General features: G+C 39.3%; 1 protein-coding gene across 3 annotated transcripts in view; it reads left to right on the forward strand.

Moving 5' to 3' along the window:
- SEMA5A (semaphorin 5A) overlaps positions 1-27,003 on the forward strand; it is a 397,867-nt gene that overhangs the window by 185,656 nt on the left and 185,208 nt on the right. For all 3 annotated transcript variants that reach the window (XM_059694805.1, XM_059694804.1, XM_059694806.1), the window contains one exon: positions 12,037-12,136. In XM_059694805.1, the coding sequence (XP_059550788.1) occupies positions 12,037-12,136 (100 nt within the window). The remainder of the gene's footprint in view (positions 1-12,036; positions 12,137-27,003) is intronic.

The following is a 27,003-nucleotide window of genomic DNA, read 5'->3' on the forward strand; positions in this document are numbered from 1 at the left end:
TTCATTTTGCCTTTCTTCATTGAATATTGCTGTTAATTATTCACTAGACTAGAACAATGTGGGATGCCTGCCACTTTTGTTAAGCTAGAGGCATCTTGTTGGTTTCTGTGGAAGAATACAAGGTAAACATTCTTAAGTAGAGAATTTTTTGTACTGGTTTAGAAAAAAATGAGGTTGCTGTGGGCTGTAAAATATGTGAGGAAAGAACACAATGAAATGCACTGATTGTATTATGAATGATATTTATCTGTTTTCCAGCCATATGTCTGTTTCAGCTCATATGAAGAATTTGGCGAGCTTGCTCCTATGAAAGAATTGCCCCTTTGGAAAAGCTTTAGACTGGCCCCTTAGGAGATTCTTATGCTATCCTGGAGAACTGAGATCTCTTCTCAGATAAGCAGGTTAAATAACCCCCTGATAAAGTGAGAGAGTGATTCTGTGTCTTTCTGACTCATGCAGACCAACATATCTGTATTTGAATAGCTTCCAAGAAAATGTACATGGGTTTTATTATTATACTGATTATCATCACAAGAGGAATGACCTCCCAGTTAGGGTTTCCCATAACCACCCTCGGGTTCAATGATTTCACTAGAAATGTTGTTATACTCATAGTTACCATTTATTACAGAAAACGGATACACATGAAAATTAGAAAAGTTAAGTGCATAGAGCAAAGTCTGGGAGAGTCCAGGTGTAAGCTTCTATTTGTCCTCTCCTAGTTGAATGACCTGGACAGTGCTCAATTCTCTTGGCAATGATATGTGACAATATGAATGGAATAGTGCCAACCAGAGAATCTCATTTGAGTGTCAGTGTCCAGGGTTTGTTTGTTTTTTCTCCTCAGTCAATAGCCATGGAATGCTCATGCGACTACCTTAGTTAATTTAGTCTCTAGCCTTTATAGAGGTCAAACTGACACAACATCGCCAAAGTCCCCACCACTGCTAGCACAGAGGATCTGGGATGGCCCAAGGCCCTCATGTATACTAGGGCACTTTTATCAGGCAGGATATTTCAAGGTCTTAAAAATGATCTCCCAGTAGACAGTGAGGGATCACACTTTTCTTTGGAATATGCAAGAATTGAGCACCTCAGACCTATGTAACCTCTCACTGAATTGATAGAGTTCTGCCAAAGAGTGGTCCCTAATCAGTTCATTTTCAATGGTTGGTCATGGCTTTCTTCCTTTGACAGGGCTTTCACACCCTTAGCAGGTAGACTGTGATTTACATGAAATTGTATGTAAGAGGAGATTAAAATTGATGATCGATATTCTGCCTGGTACTCAGGGTGTTGTCAAAAGATACAGTTGGGCCATCCTCATGGTACAACTGTGAAATAGGTGAAAACTCCCCTTTACTGCCTAGAGTGGCAAGGGTGGGAACTTGAGACCCTTCCAGGCCTTAGGTACTCTGCTGAATGCTTCATGGGAATTGATTTACATGTTCTTCTCAACATCAACTATTGTTTTCTTATTTCCCCTCAATTTTATAGTTTGTTAAGAAAAAAGTGAGGCAACTGGTGGTGGCCTCAAAGTCCCACAGATCAAAAGTTCTGCATCTAAGATTTAACCCAAGTCAGTCAAACTCTGAGGACCATGTTACTTTCATTAATGATTGGGTGAATGGAGGGCAGGTTTGTTGGAATTAGTCTGATTTATTTGCAGTGTTAATGGCAGTTGGTTCTGAGAAGTCCCACAAATCATTCGTTTTTCAATACTGGATATGATAGAACAATGTTTCTATGTGAACAAGAAAGCCCTGTTTTTAATACCTAGATGTGCACTGTCCAGTAGAGTAGCTGCTAGCCATGATTGGCTGCTGAGGACTTGAAATGTTGATAGTCCAAATTGAGATGAGCAGTAGCATAAAATCCAGACTGGATCCTCAAGGACTTAGAACATACACATGAGATGAAGATGTCTCAAGTTTTATCTTATTGATAATATGTTGAAATGATATCTTGGATATACCAGGTTAAACAAATTAATTGTGCCTGCTTCTTAACATTTTTTAATGTAGGTATTGGAAAATACAACATTACATGTGTAGGCCATATTATTACCTTTTATTGGACAGCATGCTTCAGAGCATTTATCATCACACTTTTCTTGGGACCAGCTAGCATTTCTCTTCTTCAGTTTACCTCTCTTGTGTGTATGTCACTTCTTTTTAGCTAAATGATTATATACCTCAAAGGCAAATGTGTGTCTTACATATGGCGTCCTAGCCACTACCTACCATGGGTAGCATGTAGTGGGTACTCAAAAAACGTTTGCTGACTACAGAAATAAATTACAGTGCTGCCTCAACATTCTTGCTGTGTATGACCCTAATGCTTATCCCTAAAGTTCCTAGAAAAATCTGGTCTGTCTTGGAAAACATTTTATTTCTGGTGTATAGATAAAGACCACCTTGGGACTCAGTGGAATGTCTTTGGTAAGGAAACTTTTTTGCACAATCTGGGCTTGCTCCTTCCCTGGAACCTTGATATCTGCAGAGGTAGTAGCTTAGATGAGAAGATACAGATTTTCCACTATCAAACAGAGAGAGAAGAAACTGATAGTCCAAACTGAGTGTGAATTGCGAGAAAGAGGTATTAGCTCCAGGAAATGGTTTTTTTCTTAAAGCTGAGGTCTGGCAGTTCCTGAATATGTGGCAAAACTAAGTGTAGGAATATTTTAAACCAAGTGCCCTATGGTTCTAAGCGATGCCTGGAATGATCTTGTGCAGTCCCAGTAGTTCCCGGGAGGGGGGGTGGGCAAATGGTCAACACCACTTCCACAGCAAGCACATGGCCGCTCCTGCAATAATCCAAGTGCCTGTCGAATAGAAATGGTTCATTTTTATATTTTTAGTCATATTAACACCATTTGTAATTCTAAAGTTATAAATCTAAAGGAAATTGCTTTTTAATGTCCTCTGGCACAACATTAAGATTTTGCAATTAGGTTTTATAGCCTACAGTCATATGCTGCAGGTCACAAGGCAAAATTAAGACTCCTCTGCACCAGGAAAGTTTCCTGTAGGTGGTGTGGGGTACTTACTTATAAGCCACACAGAGTTTGAGGCAGGGCAGCCCTGGCACCACCTTCATAGCCTGGAGGACCAATCTGGTCAGAGTTCAGGAGTCTGAGGGTCTTGGCCTATGAATTTGTATGATCTTTTAAAGAAAGTCTGTCTTGGTGGGTGGCTAAGTAGAAATTGCTTCTTGTGTGAGTTATCCAGCAATAAATACCTGCCACTGATTAGTTTGGTTCTTATCCTGCAGTTACTCGGAATAATTGCTCCATGTGGTCTAATGAAATAGGAGGTTTCCATGATCTGAAATGTTAGACAAAAGGAAGGCAGCGCCAGTTGGCCAGGAGGAGCTGGAACCTAGCTTATTGACATCCCAGAAGCGTCTTTTACCCCTTGCCAGTTGTGTCCAGGTAACCTTGCACAAGTCAGAATTTCTTGGGCTGCAGGAGCCTGGACCCCCACCTACTGTTGATATTTAGATCCTGAGATTGAACAAGTCTTTCTGTTCTGGCCAGAAATTCATGCAAGCAAGCGAGAGCTTGGGGAAACAGTGGGAATCATGAATTCCACTGGATTCAGAATGGGAGTACATTTCAACTGGTCACGATGGTAGTTGATTGCAGTGAAATTTTGCTTCCTAAATTTCTTTTATAGTACATGTCCAGGAAAAATATCAAACAAAAATTATTTAATTATGTATTATTCTGCAATAACCTAACTTTGAAAAATATGTCTGAAAGTCACACAAGAATCCCTTCGATGAGTACAGCATGCCCTCAGCCTGCCCCCAGCCAGCCTTTTTCTAACCTTGCCTCCCCATGCTGGCTTGCCTCTCCTGCCCTTTCTGGAATAGTGTATGCATTCTTTCCTATAATTTAACAGGTTTGTGGCTATTATTTAGTGCTTACTTACATTGTGAACATATAGTATACCGTGCTTTCCAGGCTTTAAGGCATAGCTTAAAATGAGACTTGTGGTTTTTAAATTAGTTTTACGTTAAGAAGACCCACATCAGGAATGCTTCAAGTGAAGTGAAGGATCCCAGCTTTTGGTTTCTTAGAAATCCAGCAGGCAGGCTGTGCAAGACGAAGCAGTGAACTTCAGAAGAACCCATTTCTAGAGTACAGATATTTTACAAACTTGCAGCTCCTGAGTTTTTCCATGTGCAGAATGGATTAAGTGTGTTACATGTCTTTGCAACGAAAACATGACAGAACCCCTGACTCACATGGAGCAGAGATGCAACTAAAAACAAAGATGATGCGAGACAGCACTGTTTGCAAGTTAAAGCAGTGCTTTAATGTGTCATGCTTACAAATAAAAACGTCAATGGAGATGCTTTATGCATTTTTGATATGTTGTATTTTTTTGCTTTTACTGATATAAAGATGTTTAGTGTATATTTTATATATACAAAGTAAATATATGTAATATCAGTATATACTTATGCAAATACACATGTATATAAGCATATATATGTGAATGAACATATTGATGACTGTATCTAGACATAACTATGTATAAATATATATATATATATACACATCTGCATCTAGATATAAGTATATGTAAATATATACTTATATATACTTACCCATTTATATATCTGAGCATGTGTATGTGTATAAACATGTATATACATACATTCATACACATGTATATGAATACATTTTACCTAAATATAGATATAGTTATTTTAGTCCCTTAAAATACTATATTTGAAGAGTTGTATGTGCTCTGATGGAGACTAAAGCATGGTCTTCCCACTTGGTTATTCTGCCAGTGCTGGGCTGGGGAAGATAGAGATCGGTAAAAAAGTCATAGGACTAGATTGTCCTCTTTGCCACTCATTGGCATGTGGCTTTGGGAGGTCATGTAACTTCTTTGCCTTTTGCTTTGTCAACTATGAAGTCCAGGGGGTCGATTGCAGGATAGCCAGTGTCATGTCCTGCTGGAATGACTTTGATTCTACTAAGTCCCAGATAGGAGTTACAGTGAAAATAACTGAGCTTGAACATTTGGAGGAACAAGATTGGCTTGCTATTTTTCAACCTTTCTACAAAGCTAAAGTTAGGCAGAGTGTGTTTGCCATTTCTAAGTGAACTGATATAACCAGGCGCTCTCTTGAAAAAGACATGATGAAGGAGAGTAATTTTCCACTGTTGGGTTCTTCCGCCGCATGCCTTGTTGTGTGTGGTGACCCTGGTTTCTCTCTGCCTTGCTCTGGGACCTTCCTTTTTCCAGTTGTGCCCTGCCCACTGGGCAAATTGAGCCATTCTTTCCTGTCTCCATCTGAAAAAACCCACCAATTTTCTGCTTTCCAATTTAGCTCTTTTGGTGGGTGGCAACTGCTGTTTTCAATAAATTATTCCATGCTGATATATTACTAGGTGCTAAGGATTAATGTATTTTATATATTCCTTGGAAAATTGGTTTTAAATTTGGACATTATGGGAACATTTCTGTCGTCCTATTTTGGTTTAAATTCCAGCTTATCTGCTTACCACTTATGTTACATTTGGCAAGATATATAACTTGTCAAAATCTCAAGGTTTTTAACTTTTACTTTTTATTTCTACAAGAAAGATTTTAGATCTGGCTTTACAGGATTATGAACATTAAATAAAAGAATTTGTTAACGTGTAAAAATATCTAATCAGTTCCTAAAACCAAGTAAACACTGAAAATATAGACAGTAAGAAAATAAGTATAAATAAGGCACATCAGTTATTCTGATTTCTTTTTTTCATGAGCATCAGTGTTTGTGAATTTGCATATTTCCTCTCTGATGAGATGTTTTGCCTTGACCTGCCACTCAACAAACACATGTGGCTTTGGGACTGCAGAGGTAAGAATGTCAACAACTGTAGAAACTTTTTATAAGATTTTATTTGAGCCAAAATCATAACAGTTGCCAGGGAGCAAGATCTCCAGTGCTCAGGAAAATAATAGCTTTGCAGTTTCTTTTATGTATTTAAAATTAAGGAGGTAATTTAAGGAAGATTAACGAAGGTGGGAGAAAGCGAGGTGGGGATTGGATTACAGGAGAGTTAACAAGATTATGTGCTCCCTTGAGGGTGGGTACACTTATTTCCATGGTGTGTTAACCTAGATGCACAGAAACAATGGGTAGGGCTTGCTTAAGGCAAAGATAAACCTTTTACTAACAAATTATATGCCTGGGGTGTGACTTACCCACCTGACCTATCCAGTTAGGAATTTATGATCAGATCGCCCTGTGAAGTTACTTTCCCTAGAACCCCCTTTTTTTTTTCTCTACAAGACTGAAATGTATTGTCATCACTTACAGAATTCCGGACAGGACTCAGGTAGCTGAAAGCTGATGTATCTTATTTTAGGGGGTGAAACATGGCATGTGGGTGCTGCCGACCCACTGTGGGAAGTGCACCTGACTTGCTGTGAGTGACTGTGGGTGGGACAGGCCTGGAACAGCAGGCAGGAAAGGAGGAGGGAGGAGCATGGTAGCCGTCTGGTCGCAGGGCACTAACCTGGCACAGCCCTGCCATGCTTTTCTTCTTATGGCTTTTTAAAAGTCCACTCTTTTGTTTTCCGATCGTATTTTTAGCTCAGAGCGCATTGGTCAAATGGGTTATGTGATGCACTGAAGCTGAAAATGAAGTCCCTAGAAGGGAGATGCAGGCCAACTCTATAGAGTAATAGTTATCTTTGCAATAGGATGGCTCCTTTCACCACCTGGGGAAAGAAAGGGCAGGCAAGGAGTATTTCCAGCATGCCCAGCCAAGAGTACACCCTGCCTTGCTCCCTCTGCCCCGCCATGCCCTGCCCCTCCCGCCCCCCCTGCCCCCCCACAGAAGGGTCCTTCTGCAGAAGGTGAGAACCCAGCTCCTGCATTTTCAGAACAGTGTCCTGTGCCCCCATATCATAGCTGAATGCTTAGACTGCTTAGAAATCCAGCCATTGCTCCTTCCCCTTTTCATTCCAGAATGTTCTTCACTCCAATAAAGCCGATCAGTGATGGTATTGACATTTTCTTCCCCCTTATTTACATAAAGACCCTTGGATCATAAAACCTTAGGAGTGAAGATGGTGAAAGTTGTGGAACTTAACCGATTTATAGATTATGGTTATTAATAACAACAACAGTAAAGACAATAAATGCTGTATTTATAGGTTGGCATAGTAGCTGGCTTTGGGAGAGTCCACCTTTCGCAACTGTATCTTACTTTTCTCTATTTAGTGAAAATAAACTCATTTTTCAACTGAAGAGGCCGTACATTTTTTTCTTCTTCATACTTTTAAAATGTGTCACATAGGAAGGAACAGTTTTGATTTACAGCAGCTAAAGAGTCTAGTGTAGTGGCTACAAACACCACCTCCCAAATCAGGAGCTGAATCTTACTAGCTGTTGACCTTGGCAAGACTTGGTTTCCTGACCTACAATAGGGTGGGTGTAAGAAATCAGGAATTAAAATGTGTCAAGTACATAGAATAGCACCTAGCAGATGGCATGCACTGTTTAAATGTTAGCTATTTTTGTTAGCTGCTTTACCAATAATCATGTCGTCAGCTTTATTATTATCTCCATGTGTGGTGGTAGATATTGATTGAATCAAAATATAATTTCATGAGAATCGGGAAGATTAAATCTTGATTTGCATTTTTTATTAAAAAAATCTTTATTGTTAAAAGTATTACAGATGTCCCCCTTTTCCCCCATTGACTCCTCTAGCCTGTCCCTGCTCCCACCCCTTCCCCAGGCCTTCACCACTCTATTGTCTGTGTCTGTGGGTTATGTATATATGCTTTGGATAATCTCTTCCCACCCACCCCCACCTTCCCTCTGAGATTTGACAGTCTGTTCCTTGCTTCTATGTCTCTGAATCTATTTTGTTCATCAGTTTATTTTGTTCTTTAGATTCCACATATGAGTGAGATCATGTGATATTTTGGTGCCACCTGTGCTTCTGTGCTTCCCCACCCTCCTTTGGCCCCTTCTAGTTGAACCTGTGACTCAGTTTCCAATATGGTTATCAAGTTTGCCAAAGAAGTTTTGTTGCCCTACTTACTTGATTCCTTAATTGACTAAAATTTGAAGGAGAAAAAAATGAAACTCAGGCCACTCAGAGCCGATCTTAATTCCACCAGAGAAGTTTCCTTCCAGTGCTTGCCCGCAATCTGCTGGATCTCAAGCGACCAGTGCTGCCACCCAGCCAGGCAGAGCCATCCATCAGGTTTTTGGAAGGACTGTCAGGTTTTGGACAGGTGCTGTTCTTCATCAGCACAATCTCCTGCGATCCTTACTTATCAAGCACTGAAAGGTTTTCTTGGCTTGTAGCCATCATTACCTTGGATATCTTTAGAGTGCTTTTTTTTTTTTTTTTTTTTTAAAGCAACTTTTACTCCTTTTTCTTTTTTGGAGGGTGGGGGGAGGTGACTAACTTGAATCTGTGAAGCTAGTCTCTAGTTTACATATGCGAATTATTTGGACCACGTTTATTAATACTGGGTATATGTTTATAAAAGTAATTTTTCTTGAAGCTGTGACACTAGGTTCTTTTAAAGATTGAATCAGTACACTTTTGATAGATGTTACTAAGCATTTATGTCGGTGCTTAAATAGTAGTAAGAAAAGGCAACATGAATCATTGCAGCTCATTTTGCAATAGAAAATCAGTGCCAGAGGCCATATTTCTTTCTTTCTTTTTCTTTTCTTAAGCGTGTATTTATATGTGTGTGTTTTTGAGAGAGAGGAAGAGAGAGGGAAAGAGAGGAACATCAATTGGTTGCCTCTCATATACACCCTGACTTCGGATCGAACTCACCAGCCAGGGCTGCCAGAGGCCATATTTTAACAATCATGTTTGTGCAATGAACGGATTAACTAGGATGATCACTATTAAATATGAAACACTATCGATAAAGTATTCAATTAAAATGTACAGATTTTATGTTACTATTTAATTTCCACACTGGTCATATTGCCTTCCATATTTAAGTTCCATTTCATCATATGGTTCTTTCAGTAAGATCACATTCAGAAAGATCAGAAGAGAGGGACAGGAGGAAAAGGTGAACACATTACTTGGGGAAAATGAGCATGTATTAAGAAAGGCAATGTAATTGAAAATTATACCTCCCTCATTCATTACCTGCTGTGTCCCATCTCCAGATCACCTCACTCTCCCTGGCCTTTCTTTGGCCTCTGATGAGTTTACTCAACACCACCTGCCCTGGTCCTCTCTGCTCTCCAGACTCTGTACTCTGCTAGTTCTTCTTTTGAGCCCATAACTGTTCATTTTCTGATTTCTTAGAAAGTATGATCAAGAAATCTTCACGCTATTATTGAATTCTGTTATTTTGTTGGTGAATTCTATGGATAGATTTTTCTGATGTTAAGGTTTTCTGAGCCATCCTTGTTTTTCTTAATTAAACCTATCACATATGAAAATGTGTGTGTGTGTGTATGTATGATATGCTAATATTTAGCTGTGTTCTTAAAATGAGATGGCCCATAATTTTTCTTCCTCATAATGCCCTTGTCTAGCCTTAGTATCAAGATTATCAAGATCATAATAGCCTCAAAACTGCAGAAATAAGAGCTTTGACTAATCTCTGAAATAATTTATATAAAATTGGAATTATATGTTTCTTCAGGAATTGGTAAAACTTAAATGTAAAACTGAGCCTGTAGCCCTTTCTGACATACTGTGCTTGGGAGTTTATTATATGTTTTGTTTGGGTGTTTGAAACTCTAATAACAAAAGAGTGTGATGAAAAGTATTTTAAATGTATTCTAATGCAGGGACTATGCATATTCTTATAGGTTGGGGGAAAGGGGCATTATAATAGGAGGGTAATCGGAGGATACAGGAGGTAATTTAGGGTTAGGGTCAAAGACCAGGGAAGAGAATGGATTGAAACCAAGCTGCAGGGACTGATTGTCCAAAAGAGGACGATCAGCATGATGATTCTGATCCAACAGGAGAAGTTGAGGCGATAGGTATAGATGCAGGTATTTTTCAGTTAGACAGATGGGTTCGTAGGAACTTTGTCCAAAGGTCCTCATGGGATCCAGTGAGTAAGTAGACTCTGTGATGCACAAAGTTGAGCTAGACAGACCCTGTGGAGGAATGCGCATTAAAAAATCAAAAACGGATAAAATATGCAGATTACCCAACGTGGATGTAGTACTAACCATAAAAACATACAGTTTGAATGGGGAAGCTAGTTAGAAATTTAAATAAGGAAAATTGAACAATATTGACAGAACTATATGCTGTTAACTCATTTTCACCTCTTTGCATGACTTCTTGTATTATTTTAATATTTTAGGAAGTAGTGTAACCATTGCTCAGTATAGGATTTAAAACCTGAAATATGTGTCTTTATCCTTTTTTGGTCACTCTCATTCAATTCTTTTAAATGAAAATAAAGATAACTGCATGGGAAAGGAGTTAACTCAAATCTTTCTTTCCCCTTTACCTAAGCCCCAAATCATCTCTCCTTTCTATGTATGAATACTTCCTGTAACAGTATAACCACCTGCATTTATAAATACTGTGTTTAAGGGAGATTTAGCACTAGTTCCCTAACTGGATTAATAAACTCCTAGAAGGACTATTTATTAATAAAATTTTATAGTTCCAGTGCCTTTTACATACTTTGCTATAAATAAGTACTTTGTTTCAATTGACTTGTTTATAAGATGAAAAGTTTATATAAAGTACTAAAAAAAACCCAAGATACCATATATATATATATATATATATATATATATATATATATATATTTATATATATTTATATATAAAATTTTCAAAAACCACATACCAGCCTCTACTTAACTCAACCTTGGTTTCCTTTAACAGAATAGAACTTTCAGTTTGTCATTTCCCCCCTCAATAACTGATAACAGAGAAATACCATATTTGTTATATAAAGCTATTACTTGAAAATAATCCATCTCATTTGCATCAACAAAGGCATTTTTATAGGACATGTTATAGGACATGCGTATATTCCTACATTAGATCTGTTTTTAGCATCTGCTTTTGCTGAAGGACATTTTTCCTGTGCTGCACATTTTTCCCTTGAACCAGTAATTTTGTTGATTTGACAGTTATTATGTGCCTATTTAGTCAGTGTGATAGCACTCAAAATGTTTAATCCCAGAAAAAGAGACAATCAGATGACATGGCTAATTGTCAGGGATGATGGTAAGGTATGACACAAATGGCAGGTGAATCAATGCATATTTCTTCAGTGTCAGAAATGAGCTAATGAAATTTACTAGAATGGCCCATGAAACACCATTGTAGCCATTTTCAAATACTGTCATTTTATAAGAATAGGACTCTGGGCTGGAGGCCATTTAATAGGATTTAACAGTGCTTATAAAACACACACACACACACACACACACACACACACACACACACACAACAAAACAAACACTGTGTCTAGAGAGAGCTGTTTCCTGATTTCCCTTAGAAAGAAAAATGCAGATGAGGCCTGGAAGTAACTGGGGACTCTCATGTAGGAAGGGCAAGTCTAATCATGGGGCCAAAGTAGAAACCCAAGGGAAGGGATCTGGAACGTCTACTTTGAAATAAGGCAAATGGGGCTCCAAATGGTGTTTGTCCTTGTTCCGATGCAGGGGTTTGGTGATTTCTCCAAGTCTTCAGCTCTTTCCTGTCAAGTTGCAGAGGAAATGGTCTTTTCTGTGAATGCTCTGTTATTTTCTGCCCAGCCAGAGCCAGTGGGAAAATGCACATCTGGCTTGTAAATCACAGCCAGGCGTTGATGCCTCGCTCGCTCTTTATTGGGTGGCTGTCCTTTGCGCTTTACACACTCTCAGTGTGGATTGTGTGACCTCCTGATGGAATCCTCCAGTGGCCCCTCCAGGGTCACATCGGGGGACCTTTACATCCTCTCTGAAATGTAATGTTTGCTACCTGAAGTGCACTCTCTGTGGTCCCCAAAAGAAAAATCATTCATTTTTACCTTTTCATTTATTTATTTTTCCTGTTTAGAAATTGGCCCCTGGTTACGGGAGTTCAGAGCGAAGAATGCTGTGGATTTCTCGCAGTTAACATTTGACCCAGGACAGAAAGAACTTGTTGTAGGAGCAAGGTGAGAGATCTAACGTTTTGCCACCACACATATTTCCGGACTTCATTTTACATCTGTGCTAGTTACACGTGAGCTGCTCTGCCAGAGGTGATGAGTGCTAAGTAATAATTCTTCTATGTATGAAATACAGTGTGAGTGTCATAAAGCAGTCTACTAATAGTAGGATCACTCCTGCTTTTTACAGCAAGTGTTCATTGGGCCCTCCCCATGTGCCAGGAACTGTTCTAACATGAATTCATTCACTTTTTCCTCCCATGAATCCTGAGAGGTAGGTATTGTAAGTATGTTCAACATCCGTATTTTAGAAATGAGGAAATTGAGGTAGGAAGTGGATAAATACGTTGCTCGGGGCATGTTTATTATATCTGATGATAGATGGACCCAGGTTTTAGACCCCCCAGGCAGGTAGGCTCCAGAAAGCATGTTCTCAACTTCTCACTAGATTCCTCAGTAAAACTGTAGAGATCAAGAGACCATAATGTCCACTCTGGCCCATGTTACCTTTTTGTGTGACCATGATGAGGCTATTTAACCGCCGACTGGGAATTCAAGGAAGTTGTTACTCTTTATATCTCTTAAGGTGCACAAGTTCCTATATTCAGGTCAACATTTGACATTCCAGTTTGACATCAAGGCCACTAGAACACAGACAGTCAGCACAAATCTTGAGTTTTCCCCTCAAACTTAGCATGATTTCCTTAGAAAACAGACATAATCCGAGCATTCAAAACGTCTATTCTTGTCAGAGTATTTTGAGGATGATGTATTTAAAAAACACTGTAAGCATCTTTTAGGAAAAGTGACATTGAGCTTGAAGAAAGAGGTAATTTGTAGGTTTGGACTCTTCTGGAATCTAAGCAAAGTACTTTGGACACTGAAGTGCTCATCTCTTTTGCCCAAATTTACTAGATTATAAAACATACCTTTCACAGTGAGAGAGGTTGTTCAGTTTCCACATAGACCTGAGTGAAGCTAAATCTGACTTAAGTTCTGGGCACTATAGATAAACATTGGACATATGACATTGTTGTTTTTGCTGTCAGATCTTAAGGAACCCTTGTACATCCACCCAATACTTGAAGACATTAAGACGTATGGTTCGAACTTTAAATTAATAGACAGAAGTGGGTTTAATTCCTGACACTGAACATGTCACCTGCATTTCTTTATGTTTGTGCATAGACAGTGAATACGGACTGGATGGGCTCACTTGGTGTGCTTTTGCTTACTCCAGCCATTGCTAATACTTCGTGGATTTCTGATGCTGATTTCCATGGAATTCATCACTGGAAGCCTGAGCTCTTTATTGCAGAGATTTTTAACTGATTTGCTGGCCTCCAGATTTTCTCTTCCTTCTACATACCATGGCCAATGTCATCTTTTAAAATATCTGCTTCCAATAGCTCCCACTGGATAAACCTTGACTCTTTGGTGTGGTGCGCTAGACACTCTGCCTTGTGGTCCCAAATCACTTTTTTTTCCCTCATTCTCTTCTAGTACAGGCATGTGCAATTATTTATGTCACCCAAAAAGTAAAAAGTTCTCTTTCTTGCCTCTGGGATTTGGTTACTTTTCTGGAATATTAGCTGCCCATCCAACCCACCTCAAGTTATCTACTTGGTGAACTTGGAGTAAAGATCTGGCTCCAGGCTTCTTGATCTGGCCTGACCTGTTACACTCCTTGCTCTGTGTGGTCTTATTAGAATTCCTGTTAGATGACATCTGTCATCTGCCTTCATTAGTTCACTTAATGCATTATTTCTTGTCCAGTGTCCTCCACCCCTTGTGATCAGATAGTGACTTACCAATGGAATGAGGATGTGTCTATCTTGTGTGTCCCTAGAACAGCGATTCTCAACCTGTGGGTCGCAATCCCTTTGGCGGTCGAACGACCCTTTCACAGGGGTTGCCTAAGACCATCCTGCATATCAGATATTTATATTACGACTCATAATAATAACAACATTACAGTTATGAAGTAGCAATGAAAATAATTTTATGGTTGGGTCACAACATGAGGAATTGTATTTAAAGGGCCAGAAGGTTGAGAACCACTGCTCTAGAATATAGCAATTTCTCATCCCGGTAAAAACTCAGAGATGTCTGTTGTTTCAATGTATATATTTCCAGGATTTGATTTGTATGTGCACCCCTCCGCACCTGGAGGAAACAAGGGAAAAGCGGTATGGCCTTGAAGCAGATTCATTCCAGATACCTACATTTTGGCAAGGACACAAGCTAGTGGCAGCCCCTAAGCCTCAAAACTAACCCAATGGAAGATAAGCTCTTTCCCTTAGCCACAAGGGAAACAGGCCCTCTTCTGGGACAGCAGGTGCAAATATGACCTCAACTGGTGTAGCTGGCTCAAAATACCTCATTCAACTCTAAAGAACTTTAGAAAAGGTTTTCTTGTGAGCTTGACACTCCATCAACTCCATCAATTCTGGAGATTGAATAGGTTGTACCACACGTATGCATATACTTTGCCAGAGGTTGACATTTGGTCAATGGCTCATAATGTTCTAATGAATGCGAGAAGCCACTGAGCAAAATGGAACTTAGAACAGATATCTCATGGTCCCTCTAGGCTAGAAACAGTTCCCGGGAATTGTTCCCAAGGGACACCTATCCTTGAATGTCTCAATCCTAGTGACCATGGAGGTTTCCATCTCAGTGTCCTGGAGGTCAGCATCCAAGCATCTCTGAAGATCTTCATCCCAATGTTCCCGGAGGTCTTCCTCCCAGTGCCCTGAGAAATATCTGTGCTAGTGTTCCTGGAAGTCTTCATCTACCTCTTCTCACTACAGCCACAGCCCAGCCACACCAGGAGGGACTGGACTAGTCACTGAGTCAACCTAGTATGCAGTATGACATGGTGACCAGGAGCAATAGGATGTCCAAACTTAGCACATAAAAGTCCAGGATATGCAGTTAAATTTGAATTTCAGATAAGCAATCCTAGGACATGGCTGCATTTTCTATTCTAGTACAGTGCATAGCACATTGTAGACACTCCATAAACAAAAGAAAGGATAGCCTGGACTTGCTTAGCTGTGTGACCTTGAGCCCATTTCAGAGTCTAATTTTCTCATCTTTAAAATTGATATAATATTTCTATTCCTTTCAGCTGTTGTGAGAATTAAATGAAATAATCCATGAAAAGTGATTGTCACAATAACAGGCACGCAGAGGTGGGTAGCTCTGTGGCTATCTATGGGGTCTGACATGCATGTGCATATATATTTTGGCCGATATCACTGAGTAAGAATAGGAATTTTACCTAGAAGACTTGCTGGGATTAGGCTCAGAATGTGTGGGAAGGAGTGTGAGCCAATTTTAAAACTTTAAAAATAATCCAGCCCTCAGATTCCTGTTTGGGAGGGCTTTGACCTAACAAAAAAAGTTTAGGTAGCAGGTGTATATTGTAGAAATCTGTAATGATTTAAATATATGATGGATAGAAAAATACAATGAGAGTTTTTGTTTTTCCATTAGCACTAGGCATTGTAAAATTGTTTATTGTATGGCTTCACTTCATACCAGTCACACTTTATCTTCCTGAAATTAAACTCTGTTCAAGATTCTTTGTGCTCTTTGCCAAAAGAACTTCATTGTGCAGCGAAACAAAAACCTTTCCTTGGGCGATTTGTGTTGTGTAATGCCAGAAGGTCCTTGCATCTGAACTCATACATTTCTGGAAGGATCCCTAACTCTACCATTTTCAAGGAGCACATTATCTTTCATAATATTTTAAAAGCATTGATATTCATAGCCTATTTACCCAAGCCTTTTTAAAAATTAATAATGTTGGTGTTTTAAATGATGTGACTCAGGCATTTTTATTGTAGAAAATATGGAAAATGCAGTAAAGCATAAAGAAAAAACAAGTTCAGAAATAATCACAGTTAATCTTTTTATTGTCCAGCAGTATTTGATTCTATTTGTTTATATTAGGGGATTATATTTTCTGACAGATTTTTATATATTTTGTCCAAAAATCTACTAAAAGCAGCTCCCATGATATGTTGATAAAACAAACATAATGAAATTCCAGAATGAAAGAATATGCTGTGGTTTAGAGAAATTTGAATAGATAATTATGGAAATAATTACAGTACTAATAGGTCATAAAGTTGACACAAATGTAAGTTTCCTGCATTTAGAACTGTAACAACAAATGTATGGGAGGGTGATTCAGTTCTCCAAATGAATCTGATGATTTCTAGTGTTTCAGGTTCATTATAAAGATGGCAGGAGATTCTGTGCTGAATTTAAATATTATTCCAAAAGGTGACTATCTTAGGCTGCACACAGTACGGGGTGTTCACAAATCATCCATATTTTTATAAAGCATAAAGTCATACAGCAGTAAGGAAAAGAGATTCTCATCAAAGATAATAGGGGTTGATTTCATCTTTTCCTGGTTTGTTTTTTGAGTTATTTTGTTGCTATAACTTTATTTCTGGGTATCTTCATTATCTCTGACAAGGTCAGTGTCAGATAAACATATAAATTGAAGGGCATAGAAAGGCTTGCACTCACCTGTGAGCTCTCACACAGTCCCCTGGGAATCCAGGAGACCCAACCACTTGCTTATGATTAAAGTGGTGGGATGGAAGCCCGTGCACCCAAAACTTGGGTCAGGTAATCATCATAATTGAAGAAAAATACAATAATTTTTGTCATTGGACATTTTTAATTTTATTAAAATTGCATCACAAAATGGGAGCATTATAAGGATATCAAGAAAAAGGGAGTCTTCTTGCACACCTGACCCGATGTGAGTTCCAGCCCACAGTGCATCTCGCATAGAACTTACTATTGTGATTAATGGATTATTTCCATGTATTGGAAGGTATTTCTGTATATATGTTTGTACAAATAGTATAGATTCTTAAGCAGCATGTTGATTATCTAAAACTAAAACTAAAACCTTAGTGCTTCCAAGGCCGAGCTTGGTATTCCTTAACTGTCACAACAAAGTGGTTTTGAAAAAAAATAATTTTTTTTGTATTAATTTGAACCATTTGTTTTGCTCATGGTTTGAATCTACCAAACTAAAGATTAAAAGGAAAGATAAATTACTTCTGTTGTGCTGGGGCTGCGTTTGCTTTAAATATTCAAAGTGTCTATTCCCATAAGATGACATGGAATGAATGGGCAGGCTTCTATTTAATTTGAATGAGTTCCTTCTTTCAAGATGGCTTTGTCACTGGTTCTAAACAAAGGACTCTATATTTTAGATTCATAGAGAAGTCATATTTTTTTTAAAAAAATGACTAATATAATTTTCTCCTTTTGGTCGTTATAATTCCTCTTTTCATTTTAAAGTTTTAGCTTAGGACTAATTTGTTGGAAGCAGCAGGTAATTAAAAGGAAACTGGAGATTTTTATGAGATTTCTGCCTCTAGTAGCCACAACTTCTATTTCCCAAGGGCTCTATTTTAGTCAAGTGTGTACATTAAAGGAAACTCTGCTGAATAGATTGAAATCAGCAATTAGGAGTGAATCCAAAAAGCAGCAGAACCCCATCGTGCAAAGAAATCCCAGGTAACAGTGATGTTTATGTTGTATTTACATTAATTACAACTTAGGAAAAGCAGGTGGTGATGAAAAGAAGGGCAGGGCTTTTCATTCTTGGTCTGCATTTTCACCCCTGCCCACCTGGAATTGCTTTAAACCTATACTCTATGGTTTAAATATTTTCTCTCTGTCCTTTCCTTCTCCCTGTTGGCACTCAATTCATTGGTGTGTGTTTTTCTCTTAAGATTCTCTCTACTTATCTTTCTCCTCCTCCCACGGCTCTCCCCTTTCTTCCAGTAGGCCCATTTGATTAATCTGGGTTAAAAAGCCCACTCTTTTTCTTCTGGCTTTGTTAAATTTTGTGCAATATTGGCCAAACAGTGTACCTAAGTAAGTATCATCAGGGGCATTTACTCAAAATTCAGCTATCTCTGCTCCCTAGCCCCATCCCCTCTGATTCAGTGCTGGAAGGGGGTCCTGGAGTGTGCGCTTCTAACAAACAGGTGGTCTATAGACACTCTTGTGGGAAAGACTTCTAACCATGTTCCTTTCGCTGTTGTGAAAAACAAAATAATCTCAGTCCTTCCTTCCCTGCTGGATCTAGAGAGCTGATAAGCCGAGCTCTAGTCATTTCTGTAGTTAAATCGATAGTCTTCCATTTTCCAAATTACATGATTGAGTTAACACAAGAGTGTGATCAAAATAAATCTGACTCTTTACTTTGAGTGTGTATGCAAGATACGAGATACAATATTTGAGTTGAGAGTTTTTCTCCTCGTGGGTCCCACGTGGCGTCCATCAGAATTTAGTAGTTCGTTTGTTCTTCTTTCATGACTCTTCATTCATCAAATATTTATTGAGCCTACTTTATGTCAGAAAGTATCTTAGGCATTAGGAAAAAAGGTTGAAGACTTGATAGCCTGGCACAAGGGTTGGCAAGCTAAGGCCCAAGTTGGCCTCCTGTCTTTATAAATAAAGTCTTATTGGAACACAGCCACACCTATTTATTTGTATCTTACCTATGGCTGCTTTAGAGCTTTAGCTGCAGAGATGAGTACTTGCCAGTGAGACCACAAAGGTAAAATCTTTGCTCTCAGATCCTTAAAGAAAAGTTTGCTGACTCCTGGACTAGTGAGTGGGTCAACACAAGCAATTAAATTCTCCCAGGGAGGCCTGAGTTCAGGGCCCCGGAAACATCAAGAGTGAAGGAGCATGATGGAACCTTGTGGGTGAAAAGGGTGCACTGAGAATGGCTCTACCCATTGGGCATTGGAGATATATAAGGAGTCTGGCAGGTGGGATAGTCTTCCTTCCAGGAGGACCAAACCACAGGGAGAGTCCCAGATCATGATGAAGTGTGACCTGTTGGTGGCTGAGGGGGAACTTACTATAGGTGAGGCAAGAGCTTTAGGTGAGGACAGATTATGGAGGAGTTTGGACTTAATCCTCTAGACCCATGGTTCCAATTCCAGCCTTCATGAGAGTTATTTGAGAGGCCTTTCAAGAAAGCAGATGCCCAGGCCTCTCTTCAGTTTATTAGAATTAGACTTTCCTGAAGTAATGTTGGAATCTCCTTTACAAGCAGCTCGTGTTGATCTGCTGGCGTGGCAAATTTGAGAACCTCTCCCAGAGTCATTAGTTGCTCAGGAGATTGTCTAGGTCTATCTATTTTCAAGCTCAGATTTGCTTTGGGGAGATATTTTTGCCATACTGTATGCAGAATGTGCTAGAGTTTGGAGAATTTTGGAGGTAGGGATAGCAGTTGGGGGCTGTGGATCAGGTGACAGTAGAGAGAACTTAAACTTAGTGATAGTGCAAATGGAGAGGAGAAGTTGGATTTGAGACCTGTTTCAGAGATGGGTTTGACAGTGACTGGTGGTGAATATAATGGGGTAGCTGAGGGCAAGAGCCAAAGGTGAGATTTGGGAGTGTGGCTTGTGATGGCATCAGCTGGGCTTGACCAAATGAGGAATGAGTTGTAAATCTTTGATTATTTGAAGAAACATAAAAAAAAACCCTCAGATTTTGCTAATTCGGAAGATAACCCAGAAAAATAATTGCATATAGAGATAATTTGAGCAGTGACTATTTCTAGGAAAACAGAAGTTAAAAGAATCATAGGGTAATTCACTTGGTATTTTTTAAAATGAAAAATGATCTCTATTAACTCAAAAATGGAAAGGAATAAATCAAATACCCAGTGGACATACACAAAGCAAAAGTCACCAGTTAAATTTAGAATAGTAAGTCATCGTAAGTCATCATCTATAATCCTCAAAGCACTTAGAGATTTGCAAGTAACATTTAGAGCAGGGGTCCTCAAACTTTTTAAACAGGGGGCCAGTTCACTGTCCCTCAGACTGTTGGAGGGCCGGACTATAGTTTAAAAAAAAACTATGAACAAATTCCTATGCACACAGCGGCGGCAAAAACACCCGGCGGGCCGGATAAATGTTTTTGGCAGGCTGCATGTGGCCCGCGGGCCGTAGTTTGAGGACCCCTGCTTTAGAGCATAGTAAAATTTAAACTATCAGTGTGATTAACAATATTGATTAATAGCTATATCACTAAATTTGCTTAAGGTAAAAGGTTTTTCTGATTTTATATCTCTGAAATTTGCTAGAAGCATTGGTCTTAATTGTAGCTTGCCACTAAAAAGTCCATCTTTGTTTTTCATTCTATTTGTCAAATACCAAGAGGCTATCCATGTACTTCTGTGACTTTTAATCTTGGTATTGAAATATATCAGAGTGCTATTAAGACTGTTTGATCTTGGTTTTGATGTATTCTTTGAAACTTATTTCTAATAAACAGGACTTATAAAGGATTTGAAGTAGGCTTTTAGGGAATGAAATAAAGAATGAACTAAGCCAATTAAATTCTGGGAAAGTGGTTACTGAACACATATGGTAACAACAACGATAATAAAATCAAAATTGTTTTTAAAATTTTATTGCCCAAAGTACACATATTTATTATTTTTCAGGAGGGTAGGAAAAAGTTGGCCTGAGGATGTAGCTCATAACATATGACCATATTATAAATTTGTCTCCATATTAAAAAGAAAAAAAATCAGCATTCAAAGCCATGATCTAAATGGGATCCAACTATTTAAATATTGTGCTATATATATGGGATAGTTTGCCAATTTTAAAATTTAATCAAGCTCCCCCAAACTTGTGGAAAACGTATGTGAAAGAGATAATTTTGGAAATATTATAACCACAGAATAGATAAAGGCTTCTGGAAGTTGTTTCAAGTCAACCGGCATAATGAAAGTCTTAGGAATAGCAATTATAAATAGGTGGGTGAACTAGGGAAGATGGTTACATGGTGGAATTGAATCTTTATGTATTTTAAAGCTATGGATATGATTGACATAATAAATATTTGCATTTAAACAATTTTTATAAAACACTTTTGTGTTTTAAAGGATAAAAGGATATAGTTACTACTTTTCTGTAGCTGCAAAGTCAGACTTAGATTTTAATGCACAAGTCTGTCAGTGGTATTGAAAATTTGGGCATCTTGCGGGTGCTTTAAGCTCTGTGCCTGTTGGCAATTGGTGCCAGTTAGAATGGAATCTAGAAATAAAAAGAAATCTCGGGGGGGCAAGCTGGCACGGTTCCAGGTGAGGCTAGCTTTTCAGCAGAGTTACCTCAGTGGTCACAGGTTTTAGACAGTGTGCGTTTTGTCTTCAGATTATTTCATGATCAACCGAGGTCTAAACCTCGACATGTTTTTATTATCATTGTTTAAAACATTTTCTTAAAGATTTACTTGCTGTTTGTCTCCATTTTCGCTTTGTGCAAAATGCACAACTGTCTTGAGTACTTGATATTCTGCTCCTTTTCCTTAGGAGAGCCTCTCACCTACCTGTTCCATAAGAACTTGGAACTTTTTCTTTGATTTTATAGCTGTATTCATCAGAGACCAATTGAGTTATTCTAAGAGAATGTCATTTTAAAACACCTGTGTCTTTCATAATTAATGGAGGTCAGAGTTAAGTTTTATGGTGTCTCTAGATAAAATGAGTCATTTAGTTAATATGCTCATGATGGCTCAACCTTTTCTTTAATGCCAGTTGAATTTTATTACTTTACACGAGGACACAGTTGAACTTCTCCTACTAAAGCCCATACTCCTCCCACAGAGAATATATTGTTGTGCTTAGTGATTTGTTGCTAATAGGCCCCTGGGGGAAGTGAGGGGACACAGGAATGAGTTATTCAGTCCTACAGTCAATAAGAAATAAACCCCAGTGAAGAGGGAGGCAGTGCACTCAGATGTCTAGTGAGTAAGAGATGAACGGGCTTCAAAACTGTCAGCTCGCATCTGCCAAATTGAATGGCTTTGTGATTTGAATTATTCAGTCTATTGGATCTGTGTATTACCCCTGTATTAGCTCTCCTAATAGTAATATTTATTACATTGGGATGGGCAGTGTCAAATGTTATTCCAGAACATAAAAAAAAAAAATTAGATCCCTACCAAGGGGAGAAAAGCTCATAGTTTTGTTTACCATAGCCATTAAAGTGGACCTTTGCAGCTTAGTAAACCCTTGCTTTGCACTTCTGTAATGAGAGGGGGTGGGGAGGGGATGGAAATAGAGAGCAGCTCCCCTAAGCTGTACAGCTAATACACTCTGAGGATCTAATCTCCTAACCTTGTGCACCACAGCCTTTCTCCCTAAAGAATGCTAATATTCCTCCTCACTCCCTATTTACATCTAAGGGTGTTATGAAGATTAATGAGACCACTTACATGCTTTGGGTTGCTCAAAGCATTGCCCTGCAAGAGAAACTGACCCGGTGTGAAACATTTGGTTAGCGTTCCCTGTTGGCGGGGAGCCAGCAGCATTACTCCTTCATGTTGGAAAGGTTGGTAGCCTTTCCCGTGAACCTCACATATGTGGTTTTGCCTCCTCCGTGAGCTCACAATAGCAAGATAAAGAGGTTGCCTCTTTGGTAATGCCCTGGAGAATAGCCACTCGCAGGGCACCGTAGATCTTCCTTTACTGTGTGAGTGGCCCCACGTCTGGTAATATCAATTTTTTATTCCCTTTAGAAGATTTTCTTTCTTTTTGTAACCTTTAGCTTTGTAGGTCGTTGACCTCAACTCTAACAGATCAAGCTGTCTGGGGAGATTTTGGGTCCCTCATCTTGCTAGCTGGATTGGAATTTTTCCAACAGCAGAAACGCACTTGGACTTGGAGCCAAATAGTTTGAGGAAAGAGGTTTGAGAATAGTAGAATACACCCTGGTGTTTTGTCAGATTCTTAGATTCCAGCGAGACTAGGGAATTCCACAAATGTTTCACTTTTATTTCATCTTTTAGAATATTTTTTAAATCACTGAAAATTATGATGGATAAAGTGAATACTGAAATGTGTAATATTACATATTTCTAATATGGAAAGGTCCAGCAAGGCATTAAATTGCTTCCTTGGGGTTTGTGTAGACCACAGTCATGTATTAAACAAGTATTGAAAACATCTACCAATTCTTTGTCTCCAAAATTAAACAAATAAAGACAGAGCAACAAAAATGTAACCAACCAACCAACATAAAAATAGACCTTAAATACATATTGAGGCTCTGCAAGCTTACGGATCTATTAATTCCACTTTCAAAACTTTCCAGTCAGTGTAATCAACTGACTTTATGATTAACAAATGTTATAGGTAACTACTTGTTGAATACATTTTTACTAGTAAAGAATTATCTTTCATATTTATATGCTGAGATTTTAGTTAAGATTATGTTGAAATACAGTCCTCATTTGCAAATGATAAAAACTTGAAAAGCATTTCCCAGGAATTTATCAAAACATACCATGATAAGTCTTTTGAAGTCTTTCGTTAGATGGTCATATGGTCACCTAACTCTAATGGTCATTTCATACATCTGAAAATGGTCACGGACTTGTAGGAATTTGTGTTACTTAAATATTACATAGTCTTTCATTTCATAAATGAAGAAACTTGGGTACTCTTAAAATAAGTATGGGTAGGCAATGTCAGGAAGAATGTGAGAAATAGGAGGGTGAAAGGAAGCACCATCTAGTCAACCAGGATTTATATTCTCTTAATGAGCAGACACATATGTCACAGTGAGATCACAGTCCCAGAGGTGAGAATCAATGACCTAGAGAATCAAAAGCTTATCATTAGCAAGCAGTGCTATGCCTTGAATCATCTCAAAATTATTTGTAAATGTATAGGTGACTAAACAATAAAGGCATGAAATAATTGTACTGTACGAACTATTACTGTGTGTATCGGTGTGTGTGTGTGTGTGTGTGTGTGTGTGTGTGTGTGTTTAGTGCCAGTGAAATTAGGAAGTGGACATTGGATGACTGGTGAGGCCACATAGCACAATGGGACAAGGGACACTGGGGTGTGTGCCTTATTTCTAACCCTAGGATTTTCTCTCAGTCCTAATAATCTTGGATATATCATACTGCACAGCTTAATTTGGATAAGTTTCTCCATCTACAAATGAAGGGTGTATTCTCTCTGATGACAATCCAGCCCTGGAATTCTTGGATTCATTGGTTTTTATTAGGTTAAAAAAATAATTGAGGAAGAGTTAAAAAAAATTACCAATTTGCATCTTATAATCCAGGAGATATCAAAGAAAAAGTTCAAATTTCTGGTGCTTTTCTTCATTAAGGTGGTGGTAGAGGTGGTACTGGCAGTGATAGTATCTCATTATTACTGTGATATTTTTCCTAATAAGCACACTCCTCCTCTCTGCCCCTTCCATTCACCTATTAAATGCCTCTACCATCTTGATTTATTACTGATGAGATAGTTGTGAGGGCACCATAGTTCTCAGCTGTTTAGTGAATGCAGAGCAAATAGTTAAAATTACTGGTAAAGTATGGGAGTAGAGAGTGGTACTTTTATAGACAGTGGGGACCTGAGGGACAGAAAAAGAATGGTCAGCAGAGTTAGGTTCGCTTGGGAGCTGTAGGCTGAGATGTGGCATGATTGTCATCATAAATCAGTGTCTTCCTGTCTTAGTCCATTCGAGCTACTGTAACAAAATACCACAGACGGAGTAGCTTATAAACAACAGTAATTCATTTCTCATACATCTGGAGGCTGAAATTCCCAGATCAGGGTAGCAGCATGGGGAGCTCTGGTGAGGGCCTGCTTCTGGATGGCAGATGGCCAGCTTCTAGCTTTGAGTCCTCACATGGTGGACAGGGCTCGGAATATCTCTGGAGTCTGTTTTATGCGGGTGATAATGCACCTCTCAAAGGCCCTATGTCCTAATACCATCACCTTTGGGGGTTAGGATATTTAACATGAATTTTGGGAAGACTCAAATATTAAGAGTGTAGCGCTTCTCCTATAGAAAACACCTGAGAACTGGACCCAGGGGTTTTGGAGAATGATCTCTGTACCTTCTCCAATCCTCTCTCCAAGTAGAGAAGACTTTGAATGCTTCTCTCCAGCTGGCCTGCCCAGAGCTTTGCAGAACATCAGGGACATTACCATCCTCTTTCCTCAGTGACGTCAAAGGACGCTTTGCTCTTCCTTTGGGTATGAGAGCTGCCTTTCTCAAAAGTTTCCAGTAATAGATACAATACTGTGGGCATGTGTGTGTGTGTGAGAGAGAGAGAGGGAGAGAGAGGGGGAGAGAGAGAGAGAGAGAGAGGGGTGGATGGCCTTGTAATATCATCAAAGGCCTCAGGTAATTCATTGACTGAACATGTGAATGGTTTCTTTTACAGGGAATATTAACAGAGCCAATGAGTTGGAAAGAGTGTTATGACTGGGTCCCAGAACTGAGACAAGATAAACAATGTCTTTTTTTTTTTTCTTGAAAAATTCAGCCATGGAGAATATGCTGAGAATTTCATTGTGCCTAGAAATTTTGATATATTTATAAACTGTCTAGCAGTAGCTATATTAATTGCATTTTTACAATGTGTCAGACACCATTCTAAGTGTTTTCCTTTGATTTAAACCTCACAACCACCCCAGGGGGCAGCTTTGACTGTTGGCTCCATTCTACAGATGAGAAGACTGAGGCACACAGTACTACAGCTTCCTTCCTAAGGGATGGTGGTAGAGCTTTGGCTTTTGCACAAATATTCTCAACTGCTAGGCAATGCTATCTCCTGTAACAGAGGGACAATGACCACTGTCTGCTTCCTACATCCACTTAGAAAACCACTTAGAAGCCACTTAGAAAACCAGCCTGGGGTTCAGGGTCAGGTGCCCTGGTACTGCCTGATGGCCAGTGATTGCCTCTGGTGCCACTTGTATATTCGGCACCTGAAAGACTTTTCTCTCTGTGTGTATAGATTTCTAATGTTTCTTACAGGAGTCCTGCTAGTCTCTATTTACCATCAGTGAGATCTTGGAAGCTCTTCAAATGCAAGCTGGCCTCCAGGGGTGCCTACCAGGCAACTGGTCTGCAATCTTCCACGCGTGCACTGAGTTCACCATCCTTTCCCTGCAGGGAGGCGTTTCTGTTGGAAGCCTTGCCTCTGCATGGTGCCTGACTAAATAAAAATAGACTCTTGCCCGAGCCGGTTTGGCTCAGCGGATAGAGTGTTGGCCTGTGGACTGCAGGGTCCCAGGTTCGATTCCCATCAAGGACACATGCCCGGGTTGCGGGCTCTATCCCCAGTTGGTGCCAGCAGGAGGCAGCCAATCAATGCTTCTCTCTCATCATTGATGTTTCTCTCTCTCTTTCCCTCTCTGAAATCAATGAAAATCAATGTGCCTGGAGTTATTTTCAGAGGTTAAGTTAGAGGGACACAAAGAATGTGGCAAAGAGGCCATTGTAGTGGTTGGAGGAGGCAATTTTCACTGAGTTCACGATGGCAGTGCCCCCATGGCAGGGGAACAGATTGTGAGAAATGAGTGCCCCGGGGGTCTATTCCTAGGATGCGTGAGACCAGCCTGAAAGGGATCTTAGTCCTGTTTCTTCCTCAAGCAGTATGTGCATCCATGCTATTGGATGTCAGCTTCCCTACTGCGTTGTCCTCCCCATCTCTAGTCACACGGTAAGCCCGTCGTTTGGTCCTGTAGGTTTTGCCTTTGGCCTAACTCGACTGTCACTTCTTATTTCTACTGGGACAGCATGTCTGCTTCTGACATCTACCTACCTTCCCATATAGTTAAAGTAATCTACAATACTTTCTTACTGGTGTTGGAAAATAGTTTTATATATATATATATATATATATATAACCTTGGACCAAACCATTATAACTTAACCTCAGTTTCACTGGGACTCCTCCCCACCATCCTGCATTCTTGGGGCCTGCTTTCCATTACTATATGCCAATTTCTCCTGGCTTTATTGTCTGCACCTGGGCTG

Source organism: Myotis daubentonii, chromosome 4 (assembly GCF_963259705.1).
Source record: "Myotis daubentonii chromosome 4, mMyoDau2.1, whole genome shotgun sequence".
Lineage (NCBI taxonomy): Eukaryota > Metazoa > Chordata > Mammalia > Chiroptera > Vespertilionidae > Myotis > Myotis daubentonii.